The 24,318-nt window shown below is 37.4% G+C and overlaps 2 protein-coding genes across 3 annotated transcripts; one reads left to right on the top strand and one right to left on the bottom strand.

Annotated features, from left to right (window-relative positions):
* Nucleotides 1–5,349: 5,349 nt before the first annotated feature.
* On the bottom strand, nucleotides 5,350–9,116 carry si:ch73-361p23.3 (tumor necrosis factor receptor superfamily member 4). The gene is made up of 6 exons (XM_041980908.1): nucleotides 8,954–9,116; nucleotides 8,690–8,794; nucleotides 8,295–8,445; nucleotides 7,926–8,179; nucleotides 7,731–7,835; nucleotides 5,350–7,226 (listed from the first exon to the last, which is right to left on the bottom strand). The coding sequence occupies exons 1-6, from the start codon at nucleotides 9,030–9,032 to the stop codon at nucleotides 7,144–7,146; spliced, it is 777 nt and encodes a 258-aa protein (XP_041836842.1). The 5' UTR covers nucleotides 9,033–9,116; the 3' UTR covers nucleotides 5,350–7,143.
* A 4,957-nt stretch (nucleotides 9,117–14,073) lies between these two features.
* ddi2 (DNA-damage inducible protein 2) lies at nucleotides 14,074–24,311 on the top strand. Of its 2 annotated transcripts, none has more exons than XM_041980524.1 (10): nucleotides 14,074–14,203; nucleotides 14,364–14,533; nucleotides 16,165–16,294; nucleotides 16,518–16,787; nucleotides 16,893–17,019; nucleotides 17,310–17,437; nucleotides 18,250–18,378; nucleotides 19,243–19,346; nucleotides 19,459–19,651; nucleotides 21,830–24,311. In XM_041980524.1, the coding sequence occupies exons 2-10, from the start codon at nucleotides 14,396–14,398 to the stop codon at nucleotides 23,245–23,247; spliced, it is 2,637 nt and encodes an 878-aa protein (XP_041836458.1). In that variant the 5' UTR covers nucleotides 14,074–14,203; nucleotides 14,364–14,395; the 3' UTR covers nucleotides 23,248–24,311. The 2 variants fall into 2 exon arrangements, with proteins under 2 accessions (XP_041836458.1, XP_041836459.1); XM_041980525.1 differs by lacking the exon at nucleotides 14,074–14,203 and adding an exon at nucleotides 21,494–21,542 and having other exon boundaries at nucleotides 21,830–21,913.
* Nucleotides 24,312–24,318: the final 7 nt, after the last annotated feature.

Below are 24,318 nucleotides of genomic sequence, written 5' to 3'. Positions count from 1 at the left end.
GGGTGTCTGGAAACCCTTAAACAACAACCTTGAGCCCTTTTCAATGTAAAAAACAAAACTGTTTACAGGTTCTTTATAACTTCTAATAGCCTCAATCAAGACTTTGAATTTTCTTAATATTGCACAATTAAAATAAAATATTGCATTTAAAGCATCTGTACCATTTAAAAGCACTCTCTCACTGCATTAATAAAAATAAGATACACTTTGAAAAATACCTAATTGCTTTTGTTTTGCACACTATGCAACTTTCTCTTCCATGACGTCGTTTGATGTTACAGTTTAGTTTTGCATTACACACCATGTCACATGCTAGCAAGCAGATAGAAATACAGATATATTACTTTTTTTAAATGTGTGCTGCAAAGAAACACAAGAAGACATTATTTGAGGAAGAGAGCAAAAAAAAAAGAGAGAGAGAAAGAAAGGGACAGAGCAAGAGGTAAGATCAATGTCAAGATAAGACTGCAGTGAGCTCACAGTACAGGTAGGATGCAAGATAAATGCTGAATTAGACATCTATACAGGATGTGTCGATGAAAAAATACCATTTAAGGCTTTAAAAACAAGTAATAAAATTTTGTACTGGGTTTTAAAACTAACCGGAAGCTAATGCAAAGATGCAAGCACAGGGGTGATGTGACCACGTCGTCTCGTCCCTGTAAGCAACCAAGCAGCAGTGTTTTGAGCAAGCTGCAGTTGGTGCAAAGATGACTGGTCAATGTCATAATACAGGGAGTTGCAATGATCTATGTGGGATATGTTGAGCAGGTGGATGACTTCTTCTAGGTCATGCTTAGGCAAATAGGGCTTTAACTTGCCAAGCAGTCTCAAATGAAAGAAAACACTTTTGACTACAGAACTGACCAGCCGGTGGGAGTTAAAGGAGCTATCAATAATCACAGATTTTTAACATGGGTTACCCTTTAGGTAATCTACAGAAGTTTTCCAGGCATTTATATCACATCCAGATGTTTCACCGAGATTCGTGCAAAATGTTGTGTTTATTCTGAGACTCTAAATAGTAAATCAACAACAAATAATCCATGATAACACCACTTATAGGAAGGTGGATGGAATTGCCTGTTGGACTTTACTGTCTGTTGCGCCTCCAAAAGCACCAACAAGGCTGCAGCATCTTCAGCCAGGGACCACTGATCATTGGTGCTGCTTTTCCCACTACCTCCACAGGGGCTTTTGATGAAATGTGTAGCTTGCCTCTGAGAGGCCCATTTCTTGAAGCAATCTGATGGTGGATGTGCTGACGAAGCTCATATAGCCCACTTCTATTGCGCAGAATTTGAATGCCCGAGCATTCTCCTTTCTACTTCAGCATGTTCTGCCGTCTTTTGCTTATGAGTAACAGAAGTTCTCTCCTCCCAGGGATAGTCAACTCAATGATTTTGTATTTGCAGACCAAAGTACGATATCCTGTAGCAGAAAAATGGTGGTGATTTCTGGAAGGAAGTTCATTTGTTTTCTAAGGTCAACCCTTGTCTCCCAATCCCTACCATGACAGAGGGCTCTTGAGGGGCCTTATGGAGCTGATTCTTCTCCACATGTTTGGGTTAGGACACCACTCAATCTCAATGGATCATTTCCTGGTTAAATAAAGATTATAACTTCTTCCATCTATAGAAAGAACCCTCAGGACTCCCATCATTCAGTCTGTCTTCTGGCCAGACCTCCTGTGGGATCACACTTCTCCCTGATTTGATCCGGCAACTTATTAAATTCCACCACTTACAACCATTTTGATTTCTCTTTAACTAATTTAGAGAGAAGAAGGGACATTGAACATGTGAAACAACAGACTACATGTTCACTGGTCACATGGTATAAGGGCAGCCATTTTTGACTCAGTCGTTTCCATGACAATGGCAGCCATCTTGTGACCCTCACTCCAACACAACTGATTATTTGTCTTTATTGTACAATTACTAGCATTTGTATATAGTGTGGTAGAGTTAAACAACAGTATTTATTAACCTAAGTATATCTAATCAGTAACCATTGTGCTGTACTTTAATAAATGTGTTATATTTTTATAAGAGAAGTTGTTGCTGATTTTTGTGTGTGTGGTGATAACTGCTGGTTGTGAAGGTCAATGCTCCGATTCATAGCCTTCATTATCTGCTCTGTGTGACCCAGTAGTGAATGGTGGTACTCAATCTGCCTCTTCTTCAGCTCTGGATGCAACACTGGCTGAATTCTACACCCAGTTATCTGGCCAATAGACCATCACACTGTCCAGCAGCTCCGAAGATGGACATGTAACATCGCATCCAGCTCCACTTTTGCCCAAGCCTTTTTAATTGTCATGGTATTCATTCTTCACTTTCTTAATCTTATTTCTTATTTGGTCCTGAGTTTTCTCTCTTTATAGTTGCTCTCTTTTGGATTTATTAGTATATTGGACACTTTTTGTCCATGACAGCTATTTTTGTATTGTGTTTGTGAACAGATGGATTGTGTGTTCTTTTAATAAGTCTTTGGAACATAAAGTAATGCATGAGTCACTTGTAGACCAGAACGTTAGAGTAATATCCATAAATAACTACAGCTGTTGCCATAGCTATGTTGCGTTATCACATTTTACAAAAACAAAACAAATAAAAAACAACCAATAGGACAAAATATGTAAGGGTTCATTGTATCATTCTGTTTCCACTTTATCGTTATCATGCTTCAGTTTTTCTGAAAAGATGTGTTGGTTGAAACCATATGAGAAGTTCTCACCACACATTGTTCCAATAAACTGTATGTTCCAGTTTGTGCGTAGGCAAGCGTGTGCATGTTTTTTGTATGTATTTTTAATCTGGCTTCTATTGTATCAAGATGAAGAATGGCTATATCGGGTTTAGATATGCAATTTCATAAGATAAATATTTCGGTAATGTTAAAAGTGTCATTTACCTACTTTTGCTCAGTTTTCCATTGCATAGGATATACCCTTACTGTGGGTAGACAGCCGATTATTATCATAGTGTGGGTGAAGCTGCAGTGACACTCCAGACACAACTTTGCAAGGTTTATGTCAATACATTGATTCAGCATGTACTTTTACCAAAAGCAACCCACATGTGGAAATATGAAAAACATGTTACTGCATTGAATGACTTTGCAACACGTTTTTTGTTCAGGCAGTTTGAACATATTTAGGCAGTGATTTAGATATTTGTTATCAATGTTGTCAGTTGTGTGCCAGACTTTCATTTGACTTCATGGAACCAGGAAGTGTGCCAGTGTTTGCAGCTGTAGAGGCGATTATTCACTAATCAATGCTCTGCGAAACCTCAGCTGAGGTCATGCAAAGTATTTGATAGTATCATTAAAATGGTACTGCCTACAATGGAAACTCAAATTCAGGATTAAAATAAAGGTTTTCAGTTGGTTCATTATGAGTGGGTTTTTTTCAAGTGTGTGTGTGTGTGCATAGTTTTGCATGAAGACATATTACTTGCATTTCATGTTCATATCAGAGCAGCTCACATATGTAAAATAGTAAATGTCACATTAGAAACCACACTACAATTCAAATATTCCAAAAAGGAGTCATACTGGCTTCTAGAAAATCTTTCGCCTACAAGGTGTTAAGCCTGATGCTGACATACTATAATCTAAAACATATGAAGAGAGTTTGCAAGGTTGTTAAACCTCTATGTTGAGCACACACAAACACTGCAAATGCATGATGGTATGTAAATCATTATTACCTTTCAAATCACCATAGTTGTTGTTTAACTGACCTTTTTTCTCACTGTATGTGGTGTGGTCTGGGGTTTCCTGGAAAATGTACAGCTGAATCATGTTGAAATGGTACGGCTATGAAATGCTGAGGACTCCGGGGAATGAATTTTCAAGAAAAACACAATTGATTCCAGCTTCACAAGTGTTTTTCTGTGATCAGTATTACTGTAAAGCACATGTCTTTGGGTTGATACTGCAAAATGGCAAACAAAAAGCAAAAGAAAACCTGTGATAGTTTTTTTTTAACATGCCCTAACGACTAACGACTGCTCTGTGAATTTAACAATTACAAATTAACTAACAGGCTATTGTGTCATTTCTTTAATCTTGTTTTTTCATATTGTGGTGTCTGATGAAACACAAATCAATCAGGTAGCTTTGATTTCTTTTTTGATTCATGATATTTTGCATGTATAAGATTTACTATTTGACCTGACTAGGCTTGTGGTTTTGTAAAGTTTTGATGTGAAATCTTGCTAATTGCTGTAGCAGTACTACAGAAGTGGTACAAGATTACAGTACTCTTTAAAGTAGCACCAGCGTTTCAGTGGTACTCCCCGATGAATTTACACACATTTGAACTTTGTGATCTGTGGCTGTATCACCAAAAAAAGCAAAGACCTTTACTTTCCGGTCTGTTTCTCACACACATAGGTACAACCACATGGCTGCATGTTGAAACCTCCTTCAGGTTGTAATGCTTGCTTGCTCGCAGCTCTCAACGGGAGCCAGAGGTAAGTGTCATTTTAAAGCCACAAAGGGCAATTCTGACACTTTTGAAACTGGAGTTGCCATTGTCATATGCAAATCACCCATTCTGTAGACTTTGTGGTGTGCAGGGATGGAAAGTAGGGCAGCTGACATATGGTGTCATTTTGGTTACAGTGGGTTGTTTGGTAGTAGAACTACAGTGTTCAACACCCTTCAATGTTTTTATTTGACTTGCTGACAAGAAACTTTCTAAATCTGAGAGATATTAAAATATCTACACATTTGAAAACTGGTGTTTGACTTCTTTTATACAGTGTAAAACTGGAAAAATCAGCTTTGGTGTAAGTCTGCATCAGACAAAAATTATAAAACTGATCAAATCAAATTTAAAAAGAGGAAATAAAAGACTATGCAGCCCACACCTCATTCCTCAAAAGACTTAGGAAAAAAATTAACCAAAAAAAAAAAAAAAAACATGAAAGCAATAGAGAATAAGCAGATTACTACCAGCCAGTTAGCGCAATGAATAAATGCATTAGATTGCTAAACATAAGAGATAAATTTCTAAAACTAATATCTTGAACTAATAGTAATAACTAACCAAACTCAATGAACTTATAAGGATTAAACTAAAAAAATAAAATGTGTCTAAAATCGATGGTTAGATTGAAGGGGAACAGGAAAGGCCTTTGTTAAACAGCAAACGGATATTGGTTCTTAATGGGGTAAAATAACTAGCTGGAGAACTATAATATTAGCTAAAATTAGGGAAGGATTTTGAAGTGAAGGTAAATCATCTGAAGTGTGATGTTGAAGTGTAATGATTACTTTATATCAAAATATCAAAACGCATAAAAATGAATGGTTTAGCAAAAGAAAATGAAGAAATACTGGGAGTCACTTTATTACAGAAATGCAGAGCAAAATCAACTGGGTACATTTCATAAATGTTGATGGGGTAATGTTCATTTTAGACATAAGCATAAAAACTGATCATATAAATCAACACGTTAAGAAGACCAAGACCAACAAAGAAGAACCACTGAAAAATAGTAGATGCATGTGGTTTAACATGAGGTGATGACATCTGCATGTTCAATGAGTTTCTACAAAACTTAGTCAGGGTGTGGTGTGCTTCACATGTATATGACTATTTCTTTGAAACCTGACACCAACTTCCTGGATTACTAACATTTACAGACAGTTACTGCAGGGGCTTTTTGCATTGTTTGTTAGTTTATCCTGCTCATTCCAGTGCAGGTTCGCTGGGGTGCTGGACCTATCCCAGGTGCTATCAAGGAGGAGCAGGGTGGACCCTGGACAGGTCACCAGTCCTTCACTGGGCCAACACAGAGAGACAAACTAACACCCACACTAACACTCACTCCTAGACACTAGTTAATGTAACATATGTTTTTGGACTGTTGGAGTAAGATGGAGTAACCAAGGATAAGCTAATTATGCATGGGAAAACATGTAAATTCCACAGAGAAAGACTCAAACCCAATTCAAACCAAAAACCATCTTTCTCTGGGGCAACAATGTTAAACCACCACCATGTCTTTATTTGCTCATCCCTTTTATTTATTTTTTTATTGCACTAAAAGCATATGAAAAAGTAAACATTTTATTGCTAACATCAAACTTAAGTAACTTGAATATCTCAAGGAAAAACAAAACTGAACACATTTTACATAAATACTTCATTTGAATAAAAACACCATTTACAGGAAGGAATCAATAGCCTACAACTTTTTCAAGGTAGATCCTACAGCTCACAAAGAATAAAACTACACATGACTGTGTGTCTGGTTTCTTAGTGAGATGTAAATGAAGAGAAGTAGCAAGGGGATGCTTTCATAACTCCTCTGACTGTCCTTAACTGAGAAATAACTCCAGTAAGATGTAAACAACATCAAAGGCTTCACATTTATAGAATCAATCTTTCCATTGGCTAGATTACGAAAACACAAGAGGAGGCATTTTTCAGTAGGAAAGCGAGAGGCACCTTAACCTCCACATGGGAACTCCCCCAACCCCTCATACCACAGAACGTTTTTTTTTGTTTTTTTTTCTTTGTCTCGTTCTCTGTTGAATAAACCTGCTACCAGTGGAGCAAAGAACAACAGAAACAGGCTGAAAAAATAGTATGAAGAAAGTCAAATGGCTTTTCAGCAGCTGCATCAGTGGTATTTTCTTCATATTGTGAATTTCTCAGACTTGTCATAGGCCCAAATAAAGTGTATTATATACAGTGTCAGAGGGCTTATAAAATCTGGGCAAACAAGTTCCATTAACCATAATAACAGACTAGAAGAATCTACAGTTATACATAAATGTGCTATTCAACATTTGAAATAAATATGATGTTTATGCTGATAGATATTGTTAGAAAAAAAGATAACATTATAATCAATATTAATGTTATTAAAGAACATAATAGTTTAAAAAGGATGTTAAGTATGATACATACATATTTTTTCACTCTATATTGTTTTACAACAGAACAAAGAGGTCAAATATCAACCAAACTGCAGCTTGAGAACAGACCTGTTACAATACAGATAGTTGTCTTATGTATGTCTACAATGTTTTAGCTATTTCAAATTATTCAAATGCTGATTATCTGATCTGAAAATTCACATTTTAAGGTGACAGGTTAGTGTAATGAAAAGCGTCACCTCAGGGCTCTGGATTTAACTTTATAGTAAAAGACTCGCTGCTATCACCACTTTCTTCAACTGGCGGTCGGCACGAGTCATTCACTGCAAATAAAAAATTAAAGCATGATCAGTAGAAACATCATGTGTGACACATTGCATAGCCACTGCACATGTTCCCATTTCCCTTCATCTTGTTAGTATTATTTTTAATCTTGGATACATTTGCTAAAGTAAAATGCATTTCCAACTATAATAAGATAAGGGGGAGTTAATAATATCAGCTTTCTCTCCAATATGTTTAAGGTATTTATAGAGCAAGAGAATAAAGTGGGTTTTCTTATTGGGTTGATAATGATAGCGCTTTCGTACCTGGGCTGCCCAAGTACTGCCAACATTTGGTCAGCTTAGCGTAGCATAAAAAAACCTTAAAAGCAGCTGCCTGAGCTCAGTTCAAACTGGTGTAAGGCAATCTCACAGCAAGGGCCCACAACAGTATTTAACTGTAACCATGATGGTGGCATCTATTTTGACTCATAGCAAACAGAAGATTTCAGTAAAATGCTACAAACATTTCTCAAGAACATAATCAGTTTACTTGCAACGTACAGGGTGATGTTGGTCCTCTCTTCAAATGAGGGTGGACAGTCAGCTTGCAGGTCACAAGGGTGAGTACAACCAGCATAGCAATTCCAAAAATGAGGAGGGCTTGACCTGGTAAAATGAGACAAAATGCCAATAGATTAGTTTATGTTATTCTTTAATGTGAGGCTGCATCGGAAGAAAAGGCAGTGAGTGTTTTACCAAAGTAGTTTCCAGTGTTTATTTGATTAGGGGGCTGTGCTCGCCCCCTGTCATTGGCCTGAGGAGTTGTACTGGTGGTAGAATGCGTCATCTGTGTTTGAGCCCCCTCATGTGGACGGTGGGTTGTTAAGCGTGTGATGGGAACACTCCGGTTTGTAGTGGACGCTATTGTGATCACATTACTCTCCATTTGCTCATTACAGATGGCATCCGAGGTTTTGGTTCCACGAACTTTCTCTCCTGCGGCTTTACAGCTAGAATGAAATATAAAAGAAAAACAACTTGAAAACTAAAGAACATAGCTGAAGCTGCAACATTTCATATCATGGAAGTGCAAATTATTGAAACACTAGATAACAGCGGTCTTACTCTGTCCATTTTTTACAAGGTACACCATATCCAAGGCTGAAATATCCATCCGCACACTCCACACAGAAATTTTCCCTGTCAAGAGCATATCCCGGATAGCATTGGCATTTTGTGTCTGTCACTTTGGTACACCGTTCCTCAACAAAACCCCCTTATTCCAAAAAAAGGAGAAAAAGAAAAAGAGACATTTCTGTAGTCAAAGTAGTCAGAGAAATATAGGCTTAAAAGCTAATTTGGAAACAATACAAGAAGAAAGAGAATAAAGCATTCCTCTTTTTCTGTAGCCTTAATGTGTGTTACACTTTTTGTGATTTTTCTAGCAAAACTGCGAGTTTATCAGTAATTGTTCATATTATAATTGTTTGGTGGTGTCTTATAAAAGCTTTAACTCTTACCTGAAAGACAATGTTTACATGGTTTGCAACTTGGAGTACGATTGATTTGATCATTGTAATAATCATCAGAGCAAGGTTCACATCCTCCATTAGATACCTTCATACCTTCACATATTTGTCAGTGTGAAAAGAAAAACACATTTCAGTCATATTGCAATACAGTTCTCAAAGTACATTAAGAATAAAATAAAGGCAAAAATATGACTTTACGGTCTTTTACAGAATTAAGAAATGTTAGGTATGACACAAAAAGTCTTACTTTACCTTTACCGCACTCAACAGCATCCAAAGCAACGAGTTCATTAAATGTAAAAATGATTATGAGTGCACTGCTCAGAGCCATCTTTAGTCTTACTCTAATTACAGTGATACAACTTTTCCTGTGCAAAGCAGAAGAGTGTGTGTGACCTGAAACACTCAGAAAGGAAATGAGATCCCTTTTATACTGAATGAAAGATCACCTACACAGAACAGCTTACTGTAGCGAAAACAAATGACGTAAGGAAAAAAAAAAAAAACTATCTACAGTTTACATGAAGGATTTGAGTTTTGAAATGAGCTGAATACATTTTCATTTTCTTTCTTTTAAACTCAACTCAATTACTTGGTAGCTAAAACAAACAATATTAGAATACAATTATGTAATAGTTGGTTACAAAAGTATGATCTACCAGACAAATAAAAACAACTGTTAGGAATAAGAGTGAATGTCAGGGACCTCACAGAAATGAAGAGATGAATGAGAAGTAGAATAGTTTTAATAACAAAAATCCAGGAATGTGATCAAGTCCAAAAAAACTGTGTTCAGCAAATTTGTTCAGCACGATACAGCAACCAGATTATCATTTTGCTTGCTATAATGCTGGACAGGACAAGTTAAAAAAAAATAATAATAAAAAAAAAAACTGTGTTAATGCAGAGTGGCTGGGCATCTTCCAATATGCAGGAACTCTGGTGGCTGAATCCAGGAAACAAAAGGTCATGTAGTCTGGCCTAAACTGAACTAAGATGGACAAAAACAGACAAAATGACTTGAAGTCAAAAAAAACTCACGTTAGATGGCCATACTATACCGCTGATACGCAGACAAACTGGTGCTAAATGAAGAGTAATTCCAAGTTTTTATGCTGGAGCCAAATGAGGAACACCTGTGCCCAATAATCAGCCACTCAGGAGTGGTAGGAGGAAGGAGGAGAAAAAACACAAATCCCAACAAAAACTCCCCGTGCCGAAATCAACAGTATCATGCTGACATGAGCAGCACCTCGACTGGCAGAATAGAGAAGGCAACTCACTTCACCCACCATGCCTCCAGTGTCGACATCACTGGGGTATGAATATGTATGTTGTGGTGGTTGGAGAGGCTGTTGGCATGGACCATGTTTCTATCAGCTTCCCCAGGGCAACTGTGGCTACACATGTAGCTTTCCATCACAAAGTATGAATGTTGGAGTGGATGAGCAATGAATTAACTGTAAAGCACTTTGGGTGCCTTTAAAAGCATCACTAGTCCATCACAGGGCCAACACAAAGAGACAAGCAGCCACTCACATATATAAATCTAAAATCTTATTTCAGCGCATATTTTCTTGCGGACAGACCCCATGTGTTACTCCACCCCATCTGTGCTTGCTGCAGTCTTGGCACCACCACCCTGAGCTGCCGCTTGTGTTGTTCACAATAGAGATGAGTGTCCCCTTGTTGATCAAGCAGCGTGAAAACCAAGAAGTCTGTATTGATTCAAAATCTGTTACACATTTCTGTGGAGTTTTGTGGTGTTTTCATTTGTGTCTTAGAGTATGATCAGTAAGAACAAATCTGAAATTAACACTTTAATCTTATCTTCACAGTTGCAGCTTGCAGCCTGCAAAGGTTCCTCTCAACTGCTTCTCACTTTGCAGTAGAAACACTAGTAAGCATGCTTCCGCACCATTCCCTTAAAATTTCCCAACACATTTTTAGATGTTCTTAATTATACCTTAGAAACAATAGCTGTTAAAGATTGAAGCTTGATGGCTCTGATTTCATTGTTTTCTTTTCACATGAACTCTGTCTCCTTGTTTATTTTGGAGATTAAAAAGTAATTATCAGAGCTTAAATGTTATGTTTACAATTAGCAGCCATTCCCGGAGTACATCTTGAAGTTTGCTGATTTTATAAGCTGTTCAGGATATTAAACCTGAGATGACTGAAATAAAAAAGATGGAAATAAAATGCGGAGAATCAGCCAATCAGAAGTGTTCAGTGTTACTGGCCCCTACCTCAAAAAAGTATAAAGTATAAGTATATATAAAGTATAAAGGTATGGTTTACAAGGCCCTTTTTAGAGAATAATTTTTCCCTAGGAAGTATTTTAAGGCCCTAGTTTCTTCAGTGGAAATGGACAGGATGAAGAAAAGTTCATGTTCATGCAGTGGAAATTTAGCTTAATAGTTCATAACCATCTGAGAAAACCAGCATAGAATGGCAGCACAGCATGCCATATGGACGACCTGAGGGCCCGCAAGATAGGTAGCTGTCCATGTGCAGGATTTTGCCTCCACGTTAACAAAAATCATCCTGGTGATGACATATCTTGAGGGTTTTCATAAATGTAATAAGAAGATGACTGGAAAAGGATGAGTGAAACTTAGCTGGACACCTCTTCACAAGGCTGATTGGGTGCTGAGAGTAGAAGAGGGATTTTTGTTGTGTCACAATGTTACTGAAAGTCTTACACTCTTTCTCACGAAGTTACAATTTGATAACCGTGAGTGAAGACCTGCAAGAAGTGTGACAGGCAAACTGGTGGTCATAAGAACAGTGAGGAACCTTAGCCACATCTTTTCAACCCAGGGCTTGAAGGAACAGTGAATGAGGAACTGTTTCTGATCAGAGGTACTTTTTTTTTTCATATTTGTAACAAATGTGATTTTCGCTATTAATTTTATTGTGAATTGTTGTAATTTTGACTTGTGTGATTGTTTTTCTGTGATACTAATGCTAATCACTGATGGTAATCTCCTTTCTCAAAATGTCTGTATCCTTTTTGAGAGTATATACCCAGCAAGTAGCAACAACGCAGCAACGTGGCCTGTGATGTTAAATTTAGCTATGATCTGAGGATGCAAGTCTACGCAAGGACATGAAACGGTGGAAGGCTAGAGACTATCAAGAGATGTGGGACATTGCTTGATATGAGCTGGGGACACAAGGGACACAGTGTCACCCTGTAACAATTTATTGAGCTCCCCTGCCCCTCCTTCCACTTTAGTTTCTCACCTTAAACACACTGCAGGGGGTGACCAGGTGCGTAAAGCAAAACTCTGCATCATGCAGTGTCGCAAAAGAAAACATTGTGAAGTGCAGTTTCTCAGCCTCGGGACGCTACTGGGCAGCAACAGTTGCAAAAATGTACATAATAGATGTTACTATTCTATTAGTTAATTCAGGAACGCAGAGTATTATGGTCAGAAAGTTACATCATGTGTCTTTAAAGGTTTCGTGAAGGTTGGAAAGCATGCAGAATGGTATGTCCTAACAGGGATTAGCGTTTCTCTTTTTTAACCCCGTCATGCCTGTAGTTATGGCTTTCTGTTATTTTTTATTTCTTTATATGTAATTTGTTTAATTCATTCATATTTAAGTATTTATTTTTATATTATTTATTATTATCATTGTTTATTTTTATTAATTTCTTTCATATTTAATTGATTTGATTTTATTATAGTCCTTTTTTTTCTTGATGTTTTTCTGTATTTATTTTGTTTTTATGTAATTGTAAATAAATTTAGGTGTTTAGGGGTTCATCACAACCAACTGGTTGGTGTATGTTTTCTGAAATACTATGAATGGTTTTTCCATTTCTGAATGAACAAATCATTAAATATTGTAGTTTGAAAATACCCCATTTGTTATTTATCTTTGCTACTATGCTACTCATTTTAGAAACATCAAGACTGTTAAAAGTGTTACTTTTTCATGGTGCAGCAACTTTTGCCAAAACAGGATTTTTACTTTAGGAAATAGATTGATATACAATGATATAACGAGGTATTTTTGGCATGGTTGTTACCCTTTTTCTGGGCTTTTTGTTCATCTCTCAGGAAAAAAGGTAGACTGTGGTTTTGCTGGCGGAAACTGTGCAGCTTTTTGCTGGTTTGCCGGTAAGAACATGACATTGTTCGTTTGCATAAGGAGAGCAGGTGGAAAAAAACATATTCATGGTAGATCTGCAAGATATACAACCACTCAAGAACGCCTCTTGAGAACGGATGTTAAAAAAACACACCTCCACTCAAGTTTTGGCAGGCTGTTATAAAGTACATTATAAACCATAAACATTGTCACACACAGGAAACTAGTTAAAACAGAGATGTAATTTGATACATAAAACAATTAAACTTAAAAAAAATTTCAGGAATAAGTAATTTACTGAATTTTGAAGTGTGTGATGTTATGAAACAACATGGGCCACAAACAACAAGCTGAAATGATTGATGGGTCATAAATATCTAAGCCCATATTTGTTTCTATCCAACATGACTATTAACAACATTTCTAAACTAACTTCATTTTCAGTTCATGAGTTCTTTTGTTTTAGAAGAAGTAGCAATTCATGTAGACCTTAAATAAACAGAACTTATCAAAATTAAATAAGGCTTGTATAGAACTTTCATCGTAATTTATAATGAACGATAAGTAAATAAATAAATGTGAATGCTCTCCAACTGACTTGTGAATAAATTGACATTTAACTTTTCTTTTTGTTTTAGAAAAAAAAGTGTTCTGCAATCTATACATTTAAAACATTAAGATATACATTATTATAGTAAAATAGCATAGTAACATGACTGAAAATACTCAAACAGTAATTAGTGTAGTTAGGTTTGGCTTATCAAGATTTCAGAATGCTAAAAAAAAAACAAATATATTTAGTCTTTTATTGTATGGTTTAACTGTAGTGTAATAAAGTCAATGCAATATAGTTTCTAGAAGTGCAGATATACATCAAAAGATATTGGTGATGTGTTTTGGTTGCTACTGGGCATAGGCATTAACAAAATGGAAATCCAATCATGCTTATTATAGCTTGGTCTTTCCACCAAACAAACTGATATGATGATAATAATAATGATGAGGATGATGATGATGATGTAACCATGTTACATGTCAAGTATATATATATATATATATATATATATATATATATATATATATATATATATATATATATATATATATATATATATATGGGGATCCAAATAAAACAATAAACATTCAGGAAAATCTTTTCGTTGATTTAACAATTTCCTACAGCACCCCATGCCCCAGTCCAATTGGTGGCGGTAAAACATCTTTGAGTTGTTTGCCAACTCCCAAAAAAGCTACAGAAGAAGAAAAGAGGAACGTGTTTGCGACTTGAAATGCGACATGTCGAAAAACGAAAAACAAGCTGAATAAGATGCGGCACTACTGAGCCTTAGTTATTTTGTTTTTGTTGGAAGAGAAACTGTCACTTCAGCCGTTTACCTAGTAAGTCCAAAGCAGTCGATGACTTTCGGTGTAATCGAGGTTTCGCTTTTGATACACTTTTTGACAGGGTGTCTAATGTAAAATTAGTAGAAAGAACAAGTACTCAACCTGCTTTCCTCTGTGACACAAGAAACTACATTAACCGCATTCTGTTACATAGGGTTTGCCCAGTGATCCTGCCTCAAAAAAGCGATGCTGGTCACCGTTTTCTGCGCGCCGAGGGATCGCCCAGAAACTACATTTGCCCTCGATGTGTCCCCGGAGCTGGAGCTGCGAGACTTTGTAGCACTTTGTGAACTGGAGTCAGGAATCCCAGCTGGGGAAATTCAGGCAAGACCCGAGATAGATGTAGCCAGGGGTTAACGTAGCTAACAGCTAACGTAGCTAGCTGGATTGCTAGCATGAATCGGAACTTGTGGTTTGAGCTGTTGCGAAACATGTCAATATTTTCCCATTTATGTCTCATACGTTTAATAACAAATACTAAGATTGTTGTGAAAAATGGTAACTGAAAGCCAGACTTGTGGAAAACTTCTAGTCGGCATGATAACCAAATAAAGAAGTATAGTTTAGATTAGAGACTATAATAAACAGAATAATTACTTTGAAACATGAAGTATGTATAAGATGTTCTCATAATCTCAGGTATGTTTAACTAAATTCTCATTTTTACTAAATTCATATTTAAAATATATTTTTTAGTTTAAATTATGTCATTTATTTTTGATGCAACAGCAGAATGCAGCTTTTCCTTTCTGGCCCTTTTCATGTGGAGTAAGCAACAACAGGAATATTTAATAACAGGTGATCCTGTAAATATAAAGCAACAAAGTGCTTTTTCATCTTCATTGTTGACCATCACATAACTTCCTTTAAGGGCTAAGTTATTAGGAAGTCTGTAAACTGAAGTAAAGCAAAACCAAATAAATATTCTGCCATTAAATGTCATTTTAAAGATACAGATATATAAATAATAACGACTTTATGATTAAAAATTCTAGTTTTAAAGTCACCAGTTTATGTTTGGTAAGGACTAAAAAGCACACAGTATTTAAAATTAATCTTTTTACAACTTGCTGATCAATTTTTTCAGTTTTAAAATGTTAAATGTTTTCTTTTTCAGCCCCTGAGTTTTGTGGAATTGCTGCTTTTGTGCAAATTCTGCTGGTTGAAAAAAAAACATTTGTTGGCATTACACTGTGTTCTCCTCTAACACAGTGTATCTACAAGATCTTGACAAAACAGAAGTGTGATGAGCAAATCAGTCAGTAATTACAAGTCATTCATTGTAGCCCTGTTATTATTTGGAGTAACTTCTACTGACATCCCAATGGAAGCCTGTTTTCTAAGACAACAGTAATAGAGTATATTACTGCTGTCTTAGAAAATAGGCATCTGAATGTACTTTCTTATGTAGCCATTATTATTGCATTTAATTGCTTATTTGATATTTATACAAGACATATCCTAGGTAGGTCCAGATTTAGGCCATGCAAGCTGGCCGGCAGAAATGTTGTCAGAAACTAATAATTTTATGCAGAAATTTTTATTCAATAAATAAAAGAAGATGTAGAGGCACACTGAAGCCATTAAAAGTAATTTCATGGCAAACATGACAAACTGCAAGTTTTGAGAAGCTCAGATAAGTTTCAAGGGTATAAACTGCTTGAGTGGATGCTCTGGAAAAAGAAAGTGAAATAAAAAAAGTCAACACCCTGGCACAGATAAAGTAGATAGCAATGATATAAAAGCATCTAGGACTGGAGCCAAAGGTAACTTTATCTTTATATCAGGTTCTAGCCAGTTAAGTTATTCAGTAAGATTTTATCATTTGGTTTACAGAAATGTGGCATATCTGGATAGCTGTATAATTATATCCACATGTAAAAAAAAAAGTGGTAAGAATTAGTGAATCTTCTTTTGCTTTATTGTTTAATTATTCTGAACATTTCTGTATCCAGATTACATATGTAGACCAGCCCCTAAAAGACCCCACTCGTGCCTTGGGGACTTACGGTGTAAAGGATGGGGATGTGGTGGTTCTCCGACAAGCTGACAGAAGGCCACCACCAACTCAGCCAGCCTTTCCAGGTAATGTTTTCAATTTTTTATTATTTGATGACAATAGCGACTAACAAGTTGAGTAAGTGAGGTAGAATTTATTTATTTTTTTTACATGTCATTGGTTGGATAAGTCGTCAAAAGTATGAGGAATTGCAGGAAGTGCAGTTTCCAGAAAGTATCAAGTTAAACAAGGCAGGTCTTTGCAAATTCAGTATGGTAACTTGTCACCCTTATCATCCTTGATCCTCAGGTCTGCCCCAAATTGACTTTCGTTCCATCGCAGTCCCGGGCACCTCTTCTTCAACTAGTCAGCATGGTGCCATAAAGCCGCAGCAACAGGCTCCACAGCAGCAGCGTGCCGCACAGCCTTCCACGCCAATGGCCTTTCGTGGCTCCTCTCCCCAGGGCCTGGACGACCCTGCCTTACTTCAGCAGATGCTATTATCAAATCCGCATGAACTTTCACTACTCAAGGAGAGAAACCCTCCACTTGCTGAGGCTTTGCTTAGCGGAGATTTAGGTAAACCAAAACACAAAAAAAAAAACACAGATGTCTTATGCCCCAGTTTGTATTAATGGTCATTTAATTTAATCAGTCACACTGGTTTCTCTGCGTTTCTTTTAGAAAAATTCACCAAAGTGCTGCTGGAGCAACAGCAGGATCGAGCCAAAAGGGATCAAGAGAGAATCAGACTCCTGACTGCTGATCCTTTTGATTTGGAAGCCCAGGCTAAGATTGAAGAGGACATCAGGTATAAAAATAATTTTAAAGGCACTCAGTAAAATGGTACTACTGTCAGAGACAGCTGATCACATAGGAATATGTTCTCATCATGGCACCGGTTCAGTTTCACTTAAATAACACATGCAATATTTTTTAGCATGATAATGTTTGTGATTTTCATTCTTTGAAGGTAGGTCTTATTTAGGTCTTTTCTGGACCTAAATAAGAATTTAGAAAACAAAAGCCACTAGTTTACTACACATTGGCAGCTTGTATGATTTTTCAAATCTCTGACTTGTGGATTTGTGCATCTTTCAGGCAGCACAATGTGGAAGAAAACATGACCATTGCAATGGAAGAGGCTCCAGAAAGCTTTGGACAGGTGGTTATGCTGTACATTAACTGCAAAGTCAATGGCCACCCTGTGAAAGCTTTTGTTGACTCAGGTAATGTACATGAAATCCCGATAGCTTTGCTAAACAAGACTCAGTATGTCAATGGTAGTGTTAGTGGAAAAATTATATTTCTTACCACCTTTGAAATATTGTGTCTGCTGTTTAGTGACTTATATTTTTATTATAGAAGTAGAGAGAGAGAGATCTTTTCAGACTTGTCCCTTTTTCATTTCATGGTTGTAAATGGTTTGACTCAGTTTTTTGTTCTGCCATGGTAGATAGTAATATTCAACAATGTTCTCAGATCTGGTCAGAAATTCACACAGTGTGTGACCACTCATCCTGTCTCTTGTCCGGCCAACTTTACAAAGTTAATCGATGATAAGACGCAGACATGCCAAAATTGATGAAATAGTCCATCAGTCAAAGGCAAAGTAGAGAAAAGTAGAGTTGAGCCAAGTCATATCGTGTGATAGAAAAATTCCACTGCTTTGTACTAATTTGTATTAGTCATTGACATGTGGCAAAATGTCAGAAGAAAAACCGTTTTTACCTTACAGATTTTTCTCTGCAACGTTTGATTCATCTTTTTTTTGTGTGCTTACACCTACCCTCATTACTGCCTGTACAACTGTGAATTAATTCATATTACTGACCAAACACAAAGTTCGGAAAACAATAGATTTAGTCTTTTATGTAGCCCAGGTAGTTTCTCTGCACCAGTAATGGCTTCAAAGTTGTTTATTTTTTTTCTATGTATGAAATGACACCAAGTGCACCCGTGCTATTTGTTTCCTTTCAGATACCTCTGATTAGCTGCTTTTAGTTAAAGCTGAATTGTTTTTGATGTATCTGGTTTTTAGGAGCCCAGATGACCATTATGAGCCAAGCGTGTGCAGAGCGTTGTAACATTATGCGACTGGTGGACCGACGCTGGGCAGGAATCGCTAAAGGAGTGGGCACTCAGAAGATCATTGGCAGAGTTCATTTGGGTTGGTGTCAACATTTCCTAATACAAGCGCAGGAATATCCGGCCAGTTTAAAACACATTATGATATGAGTTTTCCAACTACCGTCCCGCTGTATTACTCAGTCATGAAGGCCATGATAATTGTAGGAGCTAAACCAATTAGTTTCTTTTTAGTTAGGTTTAAGATGTTTTCCTCTTGGAGGCTGTCTTAAATAAAGTTATGGTTTGAAATCAGTACTTGTTTAACAGCGTTCAACCCACTGGATGGGATTAACTTTCTACAATAGCTACAAATTAATTAAACCAATCTTTATTTTACTGTGCAATACCCCCCATTATCAATGTCATCATATTCTTCATATCCCACCATCACCATGTAAATATGTATATAGTCTGTGAGGTTGTTGTTATATTTTATTTTATTTTATGTATGGATGTAGTGTGTGTGTGTGTATGTATATATATATATGTGTATATATATATATATATATAATGTATGTGTGTATGTATGTATGTATATATATGTATGTATATATGTATATGTATATATATATATATATATATATATATCTTTATATTATAACGGTACATATTTTTGCTTTTCTTAGACTTGTAAATAATTTCTATTGCACTTTCTTGCTGTGATGCATGTTCACCTTATTTTGCCTCTCTGTACTTTATTCTATAACAAGAGCTGCTGTAACAAGTGAATTTCTCCACTGTGAGATAATAAAGTCTAATCTAATCTAATCTAATCTAATCTAAGTTTACTACCTGGCATATGTTTGAAAATGAACACAAAGATATGTTATCTGGCTCTGGATGGGGAGAATGCTGATCAGTTATTTCACATTTTAAACTTTGTTGTCTTCCTCTGTGTTTCCAGCTCAGGTCCAAATAGAGGGGGACTTTCTCCCATGTTCTTTCTCCATCTTAGAGGACCAACCAATGGACATGCTGCTTGGTCTGGACATGCTGAAGAGACACCAGGTCTGATCACCCTTCACCTGGCCACATGGAGCATAACACTATTTAGATTTGAATGAATGAAATAGTAAAGAAGTTCTGTTTTCACTTTATATTTTTCATGTTTCCCTGGTAGTGTTCAATTGACCTGAAGAAGAGCGTGCTTGTAATCGGCACGACGGGCACCGAAACACGCTTCCTGTCCGAGGCGGAGCTGCCGGAGTGTGCCCGGCTGGCATACGGAGCAGAGGGGCGTGAAGACGCCCGTCCAGAAGAGATCGCTGACAGAGAACTGGCAGAGGCACTTCAGAGGTCCATACAGGAGAGCGGTAAGAACCTGTCTTCAGTCTCTGCACTTCAGCCTGTTGTTCATTGAGCCTCTTTTCTGCTCTATTAGAGCTACATTTGCATGTGCCACTTAAAGCTTCTTACTCTCAACCCCATTATGCAGTCATCTGAATATAATCACTTCATTTCATCGCCTCAGCACTTTGAATGTGCTTAATAATAAGGTGAAGTCAGAAAGTTGAGAAATATCTGTCAAATAAAACCTCATTTAAAAAAGAGATTACTTTAGATCTAAGTTTTTCTTAGCTTAAACAGAAACCCCTTTTTATAGAACTTTTTCTTTATGATGGCTCTTGATTTTTGTTACTGGTGTAAGGATCTGTTATGTTTTTGTGCTTAAGTTGTCCAGAAAGCACTTAAAACTAGATAAAGTTTGGAGAAAATCCTCACTAATGAAAGGTATCGGTGTTAATCAACATTTAAGAGTTTTTTTTTTTTTAAAGATGTTCATATTAAGTTGTGGACAACAGTCCAGATGGATTTCTGCAGAGTGTAAGAACAGTACTTGAAGCCGCCTACACAGACAAACCACAAGGAGCGTTTGGTGGTTTTTCTCATGATCATATAATGCAGATCAAATAGGAGGAGGGGTCAATATGTCAGTATTGCAAAAATCTGTTTTATTAATGAGAGAAAATTAATTGGATAAATTTCAAATTGTGTCATAGCTAAAAAGTAAAGCGTGCCGTAATGGTGAAGCACATGTTTAGAGGAAATAATAAAATGTAATAAAACATTTAATCTGCATTGCCAAAAGAAACTGCTCAAGTTTAAGTAAACTTTCAGACACATTGTATTTCCATTGTTTATGCTTGAACAGTATTAAAATGCATGCAGTGTTGACATACTAATAATATTGCTGTCAGTATAACTAATCAACTTTATTTAACTGTCATTGATTAAAGACTTGCACCATTTTTAGACACATTTGGCTTTGTTATCATCATAACATGGTGTAGTTTAACAACAATCATGCAAATAAATTAAGCTGATTTAGTTGACAATTGACTGATAAACTACTTATTGTGGTTCACTCCAGCTGAATGTTGTCCTTTAATGTCAGTGTTTGAGCATTCTGTGGAGCGGTCCATCTATTTATAAGTTGTTGGTGTCCCTTGTATCAAACAAAATGTCCTTGGCCATTGATGAAAATAAATGAGCTTGAATACTTCCTAGAAATATTGGCATTCTAGATTTCTTTCACATTCATGTGATAAATTTGATGTATGAAGTATTTTAGTGAGTTGATTCTTCAAATTATTATTTTAGACTTTATTTAATCTACTAAATTTATCTTGGGTGTTCTACAAACGCAACTGTCACACAGTGACTGTGCACAAAGTGATGTGTTTCCATCAATATGAGGTTTGTAACCTTCACAAGTCTTGAAAATGATTGTGCGTTTCTATTTAATGCTTATTATGGCGTAAATTATCAATGCAACTGCCATTACTTGTTCTGTTATTGATAGTTTTATCTGATTTTAGATCAAAATTATACTCCATCAGTACGCAGAGCAAGCTGCAGTGAATTCAGGCTCAGAGCTCACTTGGCACAGCAGTTGTTTTGTGAAAAATTAAAATGAGATATAGTTATGATATCACTCAAATGTTCTACTGACATGCCTTCTGAGGTTTAGTGCAAGAATATGGTTACCCTGTAACCTCTTTGTCAGGGTTGGGCTCAATTTGTTTTTGGATGACACTTTTCACATCTGAGTGTGTGAAAAGGTGGATAGTTTGGTTGCATGCCCTGTGTGTGACTGCTAACTTTCTCCGTCCCTTTGCATGATGTGTGTGGTGTGTGCCCTAACCCCTGAGCAGGACAGCACTGATGCATTTGGAGACAGCTGGAAAGGGCCCTACCAACCAGGTACTGCAAATTCACAAGACCATTGCCAGTGCTAAGTCCATTGCTATTTGTTTATTTTGTTTTGCTGTTATTTTGCTGCTCAATAGATGTTGTACCTTTTGTTTTTACTTATTCACATTCTTATTCTGAATAAGTATAAGATGAAAAGTTTCAAAATGTGTAAATTATCTGTGAAGAGAATTCAAAAGTTTCAGTAAAAAATTCTTTTTTGTTTTCTTAAAGATGTTTATACCCACTTAAATGGCTTCCATTTGTCTGATTCCCAGTTATATTTTCTCTCACAATAGACACTGCAGACGGACAAACTACCTCACAGCAACCCCAACCATTTACATTACCCAGAACCTTACACCAAATGTCCTCACCTGCCTCTCCCTCCCAAAGCCCTTCTTGTGATCAACCCCAGAGCCCGACCCTGGATCGCTCCCAGTCTGCCCCTGCCACCATGGAGGAGGCGATGGCACCAGGGCAGTGCCAGGGGCAGCCTGGCCTTCAGGAGTTTCCTCAGACTTCATCTTTAGCGGAGGTTGCTTCTCCACCTCCAAGTGTCCATCCTCAACCTTTGTCTCTCCATAGCAACCCTGATGTGCTAACTGTACCCAGTCCCTCTACAGATATCCTCTATACATGTACCCCTCCTGCAGAAATGTCCACAGCATCCCAGGATCCAGGGGGTGAGGTTCAACCTGGAGCTACAGACGAGAGTCCTGAATCAGTTGAGAACAGCTCCAAGTGCACCACATCAGAGGAACTTTCCCCCATTCAGCCCATGGAGCAGGAAGCAACAGAGTCTGATATAGTAGATACCACTGAGGCCTGTCCAAAGGTACCTGGCCAACCTGACTCGGTTGAAATGGAGTCTCCCACTGCCTCCCACAATCTGGTGTCCTGTGAGAGGCATCAACCTGACGGAGATCGCTGCTCCAGCTCTGACAGCATCCCCTCGCTGGCAGCTGCACTGAAGGAGCTCCATGAGCTGCTGGTATCCAACAACTCTGCTCAATCCCAAAACCGCAGCACTTCCTGCTCCCCAGTCCAGCAGGACTCAGACAAAGCTTCCTCTGAGTCACGCACCCCAACACCTGAAAATACTCAGCCTACCCCTTCCGCTACCATTACCATTGGTGCAGAAACAAGTGATGCCAAAGCTAACTATGCTACTGTTGCATCTGGGGAGGAACCATCTCAGTGTACTGTGCCTGACCTCTCCAATCAGGAACTGCATCTGGGCGGAGACACAGCAGAAACTCTGTCCAAGGAGAGGGGGGCAGATGAACCATGGCATGATGAGTCCAGTAACATCAGCATTTCTCAGCCTGAGCCAGAGGTTCCTCCTGATGCTGCTGAGGACTTTGCGTTCAGGGAACCACCTGAGGGGCAGCATGGGAGAGGGGTTGCAGATGGACAAGCCTCTGGCACCAACACCAGAGACACTCTCCAAACTGAGCACACGCTAGAGGAAGTATCAAACACCTCATCCTCCTCTGTCCCTCCTTTTGCTCAGCCCCCCCAGCTTCCATCTCCAACCCCTCTTCTGCCCTCTCCACATCCCTTTATAGAACAATTTCCAGCTGAGCACATCCAGAGAATCCAGGCAGCAGGCTTTTCTGCCAGGGAGGCTGTGGAGGCACTCGAACAAGCCAATGGGGTCGTGGAGCTTGCACTGCTGGCACTTCTGGCCCGCAGTATCACTGTGCCCACCTAGACTCATAACCATCAACCGTCATGCGAGTCCCCAGCCTCCTAACTCAGCATCTGTCTTATTTATACCCTGTTATTGATCCAGATGTCTCAGCCGCTTTTCAGGAGGAGCACGTAAAGCCACAGGGAAATGCTCTTTCTTGTCATAAAGAATATTCTAAAACAAAAAGGATAACTGGTAATACTTTTCTGGCTATAAAAGATATGTGAGGTGTGTTTGCATGCAGATGTTTTGGATGCCCCCCTCCCCTTTTTTTCGTTGTTTTCCTTTTTCTTTTTCTTTTTTTTTTCTTTTTTTTCATTTTTTATGAGAACATTTGGTTGAAAATCTGATGATTTTCTTCATGTTTTTTTGTTGTCCAACATTTACCTATTAAATGCTAAATATCAAATTAATTCTTGAACCATCGAATGTTAGAATTTCAAATTACATGTGTCATAAAACTATTGGTGTAAAACAGTTTAATTTGTAGTTTATTTGGTTCAGCAGTCAGATCGGGGTAGTGTTATTTCTAATTGGCTGACAAAAGGGTCAAGGTCTTTTTTTATGTTTGTTCCTTCAATTTACAAATCAGAGCCCCGTATTGAAAAAGATGCAGTTTGGAAAGTGCTGAAGCTAAGATTATTTTTTATCATATTTACAAATATTTTTCCACACACAAGTGGAAGCTCCTAATCTAGCTCTTTAAAACACAAAGTATGCTTGTCGACATGTGACCATAGACGGCTTTTTTGATTCAATGTCTTTTACAGAAGGTATCTTGTACTGTATGAATCATTTTCCACAATTTAAAAGCTTTGTTTTATGTGGATTACAAAACTGTTTGTAGCTCCTGTCCAGAAAGTCCTGTTTATTTTTTGTCAAATCAACCGTGTGTCCAAACTTGAAAAACATCCACTTTCATTTTAAGTATGGCCTTTTAGTGGCAGTCAAATGTTTTGTTAGTACATCTTATATCCATGATTTTAATGGCTTTTTTAAAGTCATACCAACAATGTTCAGGCAGATTTAATTATTTACTTTTATCTTGTATGGAATTTTAAATTGCAAATAAAATAAAACTAGTATTTGTAT

This window comes from Melanotaenia boesemani, chromosome 3 (assembly GCF_017639745.1).
Source record: "Melanotaenia boesemani isolate fMelBoe1 chromosome 3, fMelBoe1.pri, whole genome shotgun sequence".
NCBI lineage: Eukaryota > Metazoa > Chordata > Actinopteri > Atheriniformes > Melanotaeniidae > Melanotaenia > Melanotaenia boesemani.
The sequence above is the reverse complement of the archived record's forward strand: the minus strand, read 5'-3'. Positions and strand labels throughout refer to the sequence as shown.

Coding starts and splice junctions, on each gene's coding strand:
- ddi2 (XM_041980524.1), top strand. CDS start 14,396: ATGCTGGTCACCGTTTTCTGCGCGCCGAGGGATCGCCCAGAAACTACA. Junction 17,438..18,249: donor GAAAGCTTTTGTTGACTCAG/GTAATGTACATG, acceptor TCTGGTTTTTAG/GAGCCCAGATGACCATTATG. Junction 18,379..19,242: donor CATTGGCAGAGTTCATTTGG/GTTGGTGTCAAC, acceptor CTGTGTTTCCAG/CTCAGGTCCAAATAGAGGGG.
- si:ch73-361p23.3 (XM_041980908.1), bottom strand. CDS start 9,032: ATGGCTCTGAGCAGTGCACTCATAATCATTTTTACATTTAATGAACTC. Junction 8,180..8,294: donor CCTTGTAAAAAATGGACAGA/GTAAGACCGCTG, acceptor ATTTCATTCTAG/CTGTAAAGCCGCAGGAGAGA. Junction 7,227..7,730: donor GAGAGGACCAACATCACCCT/GTACGTTGCAAG, acceptor TTTTATTTGCAG/TGAATGACTCGTGCCGACCG.